At 38.6% G+C, this 12,941-nt stretch overlaps 1 protein-coding gene across 3 annotated transcripts in view; it reads left to right on the top strand.

Moving 5' to 3' along the window:
• Positions 1–12,941, top strand: part of LOC110291812 (contactin-associated protein like 5-2) — a 684,470-nt gene that overhangs the window by 276,168 nt on the left and 395,361 nt on the right. For all 3 annotated transcript variants that reach the window (XM_029482787.1, XM_029482783.1, XM_029482788.1), the window contains exons 5-6: positions 11,225–11,428; positions 12,280–12,464. In XM_029482787.1, the coding sequence (XP_029338647.1) occupies positions 11,225–11,428; positions 12,280–12,464 (389 nt within the window). The remainder of the gene's footprint in view (positions 1–11,224; positions 11,429–12,279; positions 12,465–12,941) is intronic.

Consider the following 12,941-nt stretch of genomic DNA (forward strand, 5'->3'; position numbering starts at 1 on the left):
GGTCCATCCATTTGGCTAGGAATTTCATAAATTCATTCTTTTTAATAGCTGAGTAGTACTCCATTGTGTAAATGTACCATAATTTCTGTATCCGTGGCTTAGTTGGCTAAAGCGCCTGTCTCGTAAAGAGAGAATTCTTAACTGAGAAATTTTTAATAACTGAGAAGCACCTAAAGAAGTTTCCAACATTCGTAGTTATCAGGGAAATGCAAATCAAAACAAAGCTGAGATTCCACCTTATACCAATCAGAAAGGCTAAGATCAAAAACTTCAGGGGCAGCAGATGCTGGTGAGAATATGGAGAAATAGTAACACTTCTCCATTGCTGATGGGATTGCAAACTGATACAACCAATTTGGAAATATCCATAGGGTTTAAATTACTTTAAAAAATAATTTATAGTCACATTTAATTTAAAATTACCTTTATCAGCTATCAAGTCAAGAACTCCAAACAGACAACAAACTTATGTTCTTAGATCCCTAGCACTCTGCTTGGATAAGGCCAATTTCTCTCAGTAATTAAACTTTTAAGGGACAGTGTCTCTAAAGTAGCAATAAGGCCATAAGTAGCTGAGGCAATGTGGGGTCTGAACAACATTTGCTCTCATCTTCCCTTGTGGAATACTTCCCTGCATTTATATATGGAAGTATTCAGTCGTGGAATAAAAAATTTCCTTGGAAGAAAAATATAAACTTTTGACAGAAGGTTAGTTTTCACTGCCAAAGTCAAAACAAGGAACCTATATTTTTCAAACATACACATGTAAGTGGCTTCAGGGACAAGGTTGAATTGTTGCCAGGAGCAATAGCTCCTACACACATCTCCAATCCTGTGTCCCTCACCTACACATTCACTCTTAATTTTGCCTAAGAATCACTTCTTTCTATTTGTTTGTAAATAAGTCTCTGGAGCTCTGCCAGAAGAATGCCTGAACAGGTGAACAAAGCCCAGTTATAATCACCAGCACCATCTATACTTTCTTTTAATCCTAGGACTTATTTAGGAGGTGCAGGCAGAATGATCACAAGTTTAAGGTCAACTTCAGCTTCACAGCCATTTCAAACTCATCATTGGCTAGATACTCTGTCTCAAAAGAAAACACCACAAAAATACCTACTTTGACCACAAGCAAATTACTGTTGTTTATTTATCACTACTTAGTTGTGATAAAGAGCCAGAATTTAATCCAGTTGTCTAAAACTCTATTTTTAATGTAACTATTATGTATTTGTTCTTCAGATATTTGGGTCACACTTTCACCATTCTTTTCTCAGTTCTATTCAGGTACACACCTTGGTGCTAATTTAGTAGACGGTAGTTGGGATTTTACATTCTTGGTCCTAAAGGATTTTGACATCTTCTATCAAGCCATCTGGAGACTTTAAGCTTCTTTAAATTTTCTCTGGTGCTTCAATTTGAATTTCTTTATGTATGGGAAGCTAATTAATTTTAAAAGCATTATAAATTCTGATAACACATAATGATCTGCCAGGCTCCCCAGACTCATTAAGAATTATAACCCTCCTTTTATATCCCAGGATCCTCCCCCTACACAAGACCTTGCTCCTATCTGGTTAATTACTTTCAAGTGCTTATCCAAAACTCATCGCTTTTTAAGCCAAAATCATGTCCTCTTTCCCCAAACAAATTCTTTATCATCATCTCTGCTTCAGCTGCTTTCTTTGCTATTGTCCTTACAATCCAGAGTCATTTGTCACAGCAGCAGAAGTCTTAAAGTTGTAAATTTCATCTTTGGGTTGCTAACATCAGTGTAGTCTTATCCTGGGAATGATGGGAGGCTTTGTGCACAGCCAGGTCAGCCTTGGAGGTATGGAAGATAGAACAACAGTGGACAGATGTGACACTTGGAGGCCCCAGATCCCACTTTGCAAATCTGGCACCTTATAGCCAGATCTGGATAGTCTCACCAGATGATTGCAAGTACTTCACTCAGGATATAAGAAAACATAAATCCAGATGTACCTAATATTAGATCAACATAAGGGTCTTATTCTTAGAAATCACTGAAAGCTCCAGGGGGTACTGATTACTTTCAGTCTCTAGCTGAATATGTATCAGAAGATGGCCTAGTCGGCCATCAGTGGAAAGAGAGGCCCATTGGTCATGCAAACTTCATCACGGTTTCTTGTTACCCCAAGAAAGGATCCCTTAATGAGCACAGCTCTGGGCTGCCATTCAAGAATCCTCATGACCTCCAGAGCACTGTAATAACAAGCAAATGGCTAGACTCCTTTATATTATTTTCTTAATGTAGTTTCTAGAGATTCTGAACCTTTTGCTTGTGAAGCAAATGCTCTTATTCATGGAGTCATCCTTAGCTTTTTATATAGTAATGGGAGAGCTGAACTCAGGTCCTTACTGTACTGAGCCCACCATCTCCCAGGTCTATGGCAACGTTTCTGTACCTACTGTCACAAAAGGGAAAACTAGCAGCTTTCCGCTAAAATTTTGAAACTGCTGTTTAAACATCAGGTAGCCTTCCTGGAGCATCTGCATGCTGCATCTGAGAAGACCACTGAAAATGGTGTAGACCAGAGACATAGCTAAAATCTGTATGATGCTATTTCACAGGCCTTCTTCCCTACTCTCAGCCTTTGCTACAATCATCCCTTTCCTTCTGGTGACCTGTAAAAAATACTTATAAAATATTGCCCTCTTGATGAGACCTTTGTCCAAATCTAAATGAGTGCCCATCTCTCATGACTACGCAAGCTATTCTTTTTATTTGAAGTCTTATCTCCCAGTTTGTTTCGCTATGTCTTACTCACTTCTTTTGTTACTGACTAGTTGTTTATTTTGTATTGCTTTACTCCCACCAGACCCTTCAGAGAAATGAACTGTATGAAGCATATTAGCACTTCTCTTTATTGCATACCATCCCATCATGTTAATTCATTTATATCCACAATGCTGTGTGTGATTCTCTAGATGGCTTGACCCATTGTACTTGTCATATTTGCATCAGAGAAATGAGACCAAAATTAATTTAGACTATTATGCACATGGAATTGAGGAGATAGTTTAGATGGTAATTAACCTGAAATGCAAGCATGAGCACTCAGTACCTAGGACCCATGTGAGGGATAACCTTAACTAAAATAACCTGGATATGATGATATATGTTGTGTGGGGCAAAATGTCCTTGGATCATGCTAGCCTACTTTCAGAGAAAATAGTTCCTTTGAAAAAACACTTTAATTTTCCTCTGGCATCCAAATGCTCTTGTGTACACACAATGATACACACACACATAGGCACACGTACACAAACACGCGCATGCACATGCACGCACACCCCACCCCATCCCCCCCACTGAAAGTAAGAAATAATAAACCCAATACATACCGTGAATTCAGGGATAAATAAAAGAAAAAAATCTACTATGGGAGTTCTCTAACATGATTTTGGTATGTTCTTTGTAATTTGTGAAAAGTTTAATGACACTGTAAACTTTAACTGTATTCACAGATATATGGAGATTATTGAAAAATATGCAGAAAACCCTCATTAAGAAAAACTTGTTTGTCCTTCTTATCCGGATAAGTCCTAGTGTTCACTACCCACATGACATAAACCAGGCTTGTTGGTACACACCTGAAACCCCTGCACTCAGAAGGTAGAAGCAAAAGGACCAGTAGTTCAATGATGTCCTCAGCTCCACAACAAGTTTGAGGCCATCCTGGTCTACTGGAGACTCCTTTGCAGGAAAGTAGGACTGGAATCTAGAGTTTTGTTTATTTTCTGTTTTAACTTTTTTACAAAGTTGTTTTGAAACTTTTCCTACTTATTTCACCTGCTTATTAAATACAGGAAGTCCTGAAATTTTCTTTGAAGAACTGTCTTTAAGCTTTTACAGTTTACTAATCAAACTTCCTTTGTGCCGAGGGTTCATCTCAGGTAGTCAGAGTTGTTGATTAAGCCTGGACAAATCACAGAATAGGTGTGTGGTGGGATAAGTGAAATGCAAGCCCACTTTGAAAACCTTTTTGGTTTATGGATTAGAAGCTAAAGCCTTCAGGTCTTCAGTGCAGGCACATGATCTAAATACAATATTTATTTTTGTATAATATGTGAGAAAAGCTTCAAATGTATTTATATTGAAACTCTTGTTTACTCTGAGTAGCTGAAGAATCCAAGTGAGACTAATTGTTTCAAGTTGAGTGAGTATTTTCTCCTGTCAGAGTTGACCTTCACCTTTCTGATTCTGAGACACAAACATCATCTTCCCAGAGCTGTTTATCATCCCACTTGGGAATTGAAACTTGGACTGTTTTAGTCAGAAAAGGCCCCTTTAGCCGGTTTGTGGACAGTCTTCCAAAACTCAACAAATGTGTCAGAATTTGCTTCAAGAACTCTGTATTTCTCAGAAAATAAACCTGACAGCTGGGTCAGCAATTATGGGCCCAGTAGGAACTAAACCTTATTGGCATTCTGGAGCTTTTCAGAGAAGCAAGGTGACTGGGCAGGATTTGCTTTGACCTGCAGGTCAGGCAGGGCAGATATAACATCTACCCTTACTGGGGGGTTTTCGGGACAATGATTTGCCTAACAATCATAGTCTAGAAAAATCTTCCAATGAGTCATCACTGAAAAAAACACACACACACACACACACATTGCATTGAACAGAATTTACTCTCAATAATGAGAGAGTTAAAACCAATTTTGAGATGGAGAAATATTATTCACTCCAGTATCTATTTACCAGTTGTGTTCCAGGTCACTGGCATTGTGGGTGAAGTTATAAATTCTCAGCAGAGGTGTACTAGCCAGTCTCATGCACATAACAGAAAAAGAACAAATCGATCAAAATGGTCCTTGGAATACCTCAAACATCAAAGTCTCCTAGGGGGAACTCCTTAATATACCAACCGTGGGTCCATGCTGTGACATCACTTCATAAAAGCACCAGAGATTTGGTATAAGGAAAACAGCAATATATCTTATTACTGTGCAATAAATATTATCATCTCAAAATGGCAGGCACACTGACTTAAAACTGAGAGCAACTTTTAGAAATAGAACACAAGACCTTCCTTCATTTTCTCCCTCCCTTCTTGTCTCATTGGCTGGATAATCGGGAATCTACTGTCTTATACATTATGACTTCATCTCCATGATTTACAACCCATTCATTTTAGAGATTGTCTGGCTGTAGGATGCTTGGTAACCTTGACTGCTAGTAACTATCTACAATAGCCAGAATCATCAGGCTAATACAGTTTGAATATGGGTTGCTAGCTTATAGTCTCCTGACATAAAAGTTTCTGATTGTGTCATGGGATGCAAACACAGTACTATGCAGAGGCAGACTCATGTGGTGTTTTGGTGAGGCAAGTCCTGTGGAAGCTCATGTGATGTTTGGAAAAAGTATAAGCATGACTCAACACACAGCAACAGGGTGCTTTCATAGCTAGCTGTGCAATTCTTCCTTGGTCTCACGTCTTCACTGATCTACACTTTAAGGGAAGCAAGACAGAAAACTTCTGACATCCCAGCTGGTACTGATTGCTCCTGGTAACTGGTGCAGAGTCAGGGGAGGCTTGGCAGTATCCACCGGATCACGCCACAGTTACTGATTCATATTTGTGACACTTTTGAAACCGAGATCGGTATCATTACACTACTGAACAGGAGTCCTGGTATCCTGACAAATGGAGATTGAAGTCACTCCAAAGAACTATTTCTAAACATATTACCTTGTCCAATTTACCATCTTTTTACCTCTACATTTGGACAGTAGGCTACTGGGTTTAAAGCATTTAAAAATCCTCATTAAGGTAGCTTTTAAAAATAAATCTAAACCAAGAGTATCCCAGAGTTTCTGTCCATTTGTATATGGACCTAAGATGATTTAAAGTATTTTTATATTGAAAATGAGCCAACAGAAATTATTTCTTCTGTATGTCTTGAATTGCATCAATGTGGTCCTAGATTCTGTACTTCTGATTTGCTTCCTTGGATATAATACTGCTGTTCTATGAAGATGGGGGCTCCACTCAGCTGATCTTTACAGACACAAGATCTAACCCTGCATGTTCTCTTTTCCTGACATTTCACTACTGGCAATACCTTTGACTTTCAGAAATACTTCCCTTGGTTTGATATACTCTTGAAACTATACCTCACTTTACATGAGGTGGGAAACATCTCCTATGATCTGAACAAACAAACAGAGCTTGCCTGCTTCTACTGGGCTGAGAGTTGTGTCTATGCTATCTAGCTTGAAGTTTAGAACCAGAAAGCTATATCTAGGGTGTCATTATTCATCCATGCTGTGCAGCCAGGATTTAGGCACATATCATGTAAGTGATTAATAGGAGCAAGCCAGGGATTTAGGAAGTTTTCTTTGGGGGTAAAACAGTTGCTGCACTGGTATGCATATCTCAATTCAGGTCAAATGCACCCAAATAAATACCAAGCAGATGTAGAATTCCACTTCAAAACTTAGAAAGTAGAAACAGGAATCCTTTCAACAAGATGTCAAGCTGGACTAGCTTTAGTGAGGTGAGGATTCAAGTTAGTGACTCTGACTCCAATATTAAGATGGAAACAGGAGGAAAAAGGTTTTACATCAACCTCTGACCTCCATCTGTACATATTTATACATACATATATGACCTCCCCATATCTATACAACACACACACACACACACACACATGTGTCATACATTTCAATCAGTCAATATAAATATAAATAAAAGAATCAAGGATAAACCAAGAATATCGGAGAACAATCTAGTTCATATTAATCAGCTAGAAATAATAGACCTAGTAGGAACCAAGTAGGCCCTGGGAGTATAGAACTGAGGGAAAGTGTAGAGACTAACATACATATCACAAGAACAGCATCATACCTCCACTAGCAAATGTTATAACAGATGATGCATTATACAAATTCAGGATAAAGCAGTCTTTTATAAATAACACACAAAGGGTCAAAACCCTCTTGATTCTTTGCCATCAAGCTTCTGATTTTCCCAGCTTACTTCTGACCTCCTACTTTACAAAGTGCTCCCTTGATAAACTTCTTTATGTATCTACTTCTAGCTCACTACCTATTCCCAGTCTCAATCATTGCTCCAGGACATGAGAACATGAAAAATTACCAGGGATAGCCTCCATATTCAATCCATGCCTATTGCAAAAGTACCACAAAGTATTTACCCTAAAAGCTTTCCAAACACAAATCTTTTTGCTCAGGCTCTCTCATGATAAGCCACTGCTCTGAATGACCATGGGATTTTTGTGCAGGAAGAAATAAGGAACACTAGGAGCCAGGGGATTCCACATTAACTTGTAAAAAAATATAAGTAATCTTTAAAAAATATGTGTGTAAGAGGGGGGTAGAGGGACAGAGATAGAGACAGACAGACAGACAGACAGAGAGATAGAGATGTGTGTGTTTGGGGAGGTGTACATACTTGGTGTACATGCAGAGGTCAGCAGAGAATCTTTTCAGTCTCTCATGTGTACTTTTCTGTGGGTTTCAGATATTAAACTTCACTGTTAGGCTTGCAGAGCAAAGCATCTTATTTGCTGCACCATCTTGCCTGCTCTCCATTTTTCTTTGTTTTGGCCTCTTTTCTGTCTTTTCTTTTCATTTTTATTGAAAGTAGATTGTATTAAAGTGCAATAAAACTAGGCCATAATTTCTCTACTCTCAGATACCCCAACCTCCCCTCTCCCCTGGATCCATTCTCCCACTGCCTTCCTTGAGAAAAGAGTAGATTTCCAAGAAACAACAACCCAATACAATAAAACAGAATACAATAAGACAAAGCAAAATCCTTTACACCATGGCTGGATAATGCATGGATATGGATAAAGTCCCAAGAGCAGGCAAATGAGTCAGACTCAAATTGTTAGGAATCCCACAAGAACACCAAGCTAACAACCACCACATATAACCTAGTTCAGACATTTGCAGGCCCTATGCTTGCTGGCTTTGTCTCTGTAAGTTAACATGAGCCCTGCTTAGTTGACTAAGTGGGCCATCATTTCCTGTATCCTCCATCCTTTTTTACTCCCACAATCTTTCTGCAATCATTTTCCATAAGATTCTATAAGCTCTGAGGGCAGGAATCTGATGAGGACCTCCAGTTTAAACTCTTTCTGTGCAATGTATGACTGTGGATATCTGCATCTACTCCCATTAGCTGTCAAAGGAAGCCTCACTGATGATGCTTGGACAAGGTGAATCTATGAGTATAGCAAAATATCATTAGGAATCATTTCTTTTTTTTTTTTCTCGACCAGTCATGTTTGAGTTTACCCTAGGTCGCTGGGCTATCTAATCTCTGCTTCCTGGCTATCCAGGAAGTATAAGGCAAGTATTTCCTCTTATGGAATTCCCCTCAAGATAAATCAGATATTGCTTGGCTACTCCCACAAGTTCTGTACCACAGTTGACTCAGCACATCTTGCAAGCAGTAAAGATTTTAGGTCAAAAGTTTTGAGGCTTGGTTAATATCCACATTTTTCTTTTAGTATCCTATAGAATACCTTCCCACACTGAAGACACTAGAATATAGGGTTGAAGGCTTCACATGGGCACCAGCTCAACCTCTCTATGTTCAATGAGCTTTGTGGATATTTTCCTCAGCAATGAGGCCTTGTTATCAGTTTCAAATTAAAGAGCACAACCATCAGTCCTAGCATTAACCTGAGTTTAGATTTACCCACTGGGTTTAAAGATCTCCACAGGAACCTCTTGGTCAACAACTCAATAAAATACATCTCAGTCCTGCCATTGGGAGCCTTGCTTGGTGACAAGAGAAGGCCCATTCATACTCTGCATCTCCTATTACTAGATCACTTACTAGGATCACCCATATAGATTCCAGGGGTTTCCATTGCACTAGGTTTCCACATAACTCCCTCAACGTTCTCGAGTTCCAGGTGACTCTCTCTGCATATTATTCTTCTATCTCTCCCAACTAGATCTGTGCTGTCCCCATTTATACCTGCCCAGCAGGTCATGTGCACAATCTAGTTCTCCTTCCTTGGGAGAGCCATCTGTTGGCTCAAGAGCCCTCCTTTTTAACTTATCCTCTCTGAATCTATGAATTGTAATTTGTTTATTATTTACTTAATAGCTAATATTTACTTGTTCTTTTGCCCACTTTGACTTTCACTGTGTATGTTTTTCTCAAACTGCAAAAAATTTCTTTATATCTCACAAAACCTTATAATACCCCCATTATTTAATTATGCAAAACTTGCTTTCAATGTCAAACAACTCATTACTCTGTGAATTCCTTCCTGCAGGTGCATCATTTTCTGCATCTCAACTTTCCTTTTTTAAAGGAAGGATAGTCTAGATCATGCATGACTGCAAAGCTCATTAAATGAGCTAAATATATGCTAACAATTACCCAAGGATAGTTTGTTTAACACACAGCATACTCATCTCCATAAACCATTGCAAAATTGTGAGCAAATTTGGAGGGCATATTGAGTTCTGTTGGTTATTTTGGTTTCCCTATTAAGTAGCAATCATGGAGTTGAGGAGATACCTCAGTGAGGTAAAGGATTTTCTATATAAGTTGAGTGACTTGAGTTTGAACCCATGTAAAAAGCCGAATATGGGGGCACACATTTATAGTGGCACCAATCCCTCAGCATAATTGGAAACAGAAATGAAACTAAGTTCAAGCTCATGAGCCAGCTGAGTTGGAGTACACATTACAGAGGTAGAAATGAAGAAGAAGAAGAAGAAGAAGAAGAAGAAGAAGAAGAAGAAGAAGAAGAAGAAGAAGAAGAAGAAGAAGAAGAAGAAGAAGAAGAAGAAGCCTACTTTGAATAAAAGGTGGAAGGAGAGAACTGCCTCCTCAAAGTTGTTTTCTGATCTGCAACTACAAACAACAGTACATGCATACCTGTAGCATACCTGTAAGTACACACACACACACACACACACACACACACACACACACACACACATACAAGCATGCACACATAAAGAGAGTCTATAAACCATAAAATAATAACTTTTAAAAATAAGAGATCAGTTTTAATTTTGATGCTTCTTATTATATGATACATTTTCTTTTTTATCTTATTGTTTTACAGAGACTATGCCAAAAATTTACATAGTAAATAAAGGTTCTAGTGTTCACAACTAGACCCTATCTGCAAATTAAAATTCAAACAAGGCAACATAACAGAGGTGTTAAAATATCTAATGCTGAAAATTTTATGTGTGTTGTATTTCTTTTTGTTTAATGGAAACAGTAGAAATGATGAGCTATTCTTACCATTTTAAGACTGCCTATCTAAGTCATGTTGAGGATGATAAGCATCTCCCTGGTGTCTGGAGAAAGGAGTAAGTATTCAGTGGGTGAACTTAATCTTTCTTCAAAACTTCTCTTAGACTTCTGGTTTTCCAACTGTGAAATGGTTATAGCAATTCATGTGCAACTTAATTAATATTGCAAATATTTGGCATTTGACTGACTTCTTTTGAATGAGCAAAAAGTTTCTGTTGATAATTATTGACAGCATTAGGAGAAAAGCTTGTATCACCCTACCAGGTTGAGTCTGTATTCAATAAAGCAAACATCTTATTGCTATAAGAGTCAGCAAGTACAAGGGATAATGAATCACCACAAGTCAAGTGGCAGTACTCCTCAGAGGGCTTTCTTCAATGGAACACTAAATGCTGCTCTCTAAGGAGACTCCTAGCCTGTGTTGATATCCCTTCCATAGCAGCTATATATTTCTCTCATTCTCCCTATCTCCCTCTTACAGAAACAGTTATGAACTTCCTCTCCAGACTGTAAAGGAAACCTTTCTTAGCTCCAAGGCTCCATCATATATAGATCTCCATGTTTTGCATCTTATTTTTCTATTTTTTTCCTCCCATCTGAAGTCCAAATCATGACCCTGAGGCTGCCTTAGTACACCTCACTGGAGGAAGTTATGAAAGCTCCTTTGTAGTTCTGGCTACTGTTCTCTTATTTTGTTCAGCAGTCCCAAATGGGAGCTTCTACTTTAGCCTGATGTATCTGTGCTGCCTACAAATGAATGATTCCTTAGATTCTATATAGGTCGGTTTTATTTTATGTACTTTCTTATAAGAGAGATCTTCCTTGTTTCAGGAAGATTCCTGTGAATTGAGCAGCATCAAAGATGAGAAGCAAGGATAGGAGCCATGAAGAAACACAGTGATGTTTCTTTCTCTTCTCTCTACTCTTAGAATCGGATGTTGCTGACTTTGATGGTCGGAGCTCACTTTTGTACAGGTTTAATCAGAAGACAATGAGTACCCTTAAAGATGTGATCTCCCTGAAATTCAAGAGCATGCAAGGAGATGGGGTTCTGTTCCATGGGGAAGGGCAACGTGGAGACCACATCACCCTAGAGCTCCAGAATGGAAGACTAGCCCTATACCTGAACTTGGGTAAGGACAGACCTATGCATATGTCTTTATATGACTGTTGAAGCCAGAGGTGAATCTCATGTATCTTCCTTGATCACTGTTCTACACCCATTTCCTCACATCGTTTGAGCTCTATTTATACTTTCTTCAAACATCATGTGCCCACCCACAGATCTTGCCTCAGCAAAACTCCACATGAGTCTGCTTCACATGACATATCCCAAAACTTCCATTTCAGTCACTAACATATATTTATAGAATAATTATAAAGTCTTCTGAAAAGGCATTTATTTCCAATTTTCTACTTTTTGAGAGTCAAAATTCAGTTATTTAGATATATATGCATATGTATGTTTCATGTATGTCACATAAAGCTACAGACATTTAAAACAGAACTTTGTTTCCTACATTTATTTAGTCAAGACACAATTCACCAGCTTTAATGTAAGATACATGAATTTCAGTAAAAAGATCAAAAAAAATTGTGTGGTGTGTGTGTGCACACATGCATGTGTGCGTATGTATGTATATATGTATGTATGTTGTTATGTTTTTTTATAAATATGGATATTTTTGTTTTAAATCTTATTGCTTTGGCCAATACTGTAAGTATTTCTGTTACCATGTGATTGCTGGTGTTCTGAAAACATTACATTTCCTGTCAGGAAGTGGGGGATGTATATCATTTGAGCTAGAACCTGGTTCTGCAACCTGAGACAAAAGCCTGTTGCATGACTCTTTCCAAATGCTCAGTGGTGTGCACTATAGAGGGACAGCTTGAGGGAACATCAGCTTCTTGGTACTCAGTGCTGCTGATAATTAGGATTCAAAGTTGCACAGGCTAAGACTCTATTCCATCTTCCCCTATGCAGATGATAGCAAAGCCCGGCTCAGCAGCATTATACCCTCAGCCATTCTGGGTACCCTTCTGGATGACCAGCACTGGCACTCAGTTCTCCTGGAACGTGTGGGAAAGCAAGCAAACTTCACTGTGGACAGGAACACACAGCACTTTCGGACCAATGGTGACACTGATGCCCTCGACATCGACTATGAGGTAAGACAATCCTCCCCATAGGTTCCCAGGAGTGGGAGGGAGGTTGGTAAATAAAAATTTTAAGCCACTTTATCTTAGTTGGGATACAAGGGAGAAATCTCTGATGAAGATCTGCACCAAGGTCAAGAAATGTCTGAGCTAAACTCTGTGTCCCTGATGAGGTGTCAACTGTATAAGTTAAAAACCAATACTTCTTTTTACTTTCTCTGTATGTAACTATGTAACTATGTATATATGTAAGTATGTATGTAGTGTGTGTACCCTAGTAAATTTCTCTTGGTATGTTAGGTACAACATACACAAACTTAGGGGACACAATGAAAGCAGTGCTAACAGGAAGAATCATAGCTCTGAGTGTCTCCAAAAAGAAACTTGAGAGAACATACACTAGAAGATTAACAGCACACCTGAAAGCTCTAGGAAAAGAAGAAGAAGAAGAAGAAGAAGAAGAAGAAGAAGAAGAAGAAGAAGAAGAAG

This window comes from Mus caroli, chromosome 1 (assembly GCF_900094665.2).
Source record: "Mus caroli chromosome 1, CAROLI_EIJ_v1.1, whole genome shotgun sequence".
Classification (NCBI taxonomy): domain Eukaryota; kingdom Metazoa; phylum Chordata; class Mammalia; order Rodentia; family Muridae; genus Mus; species Mus caroli.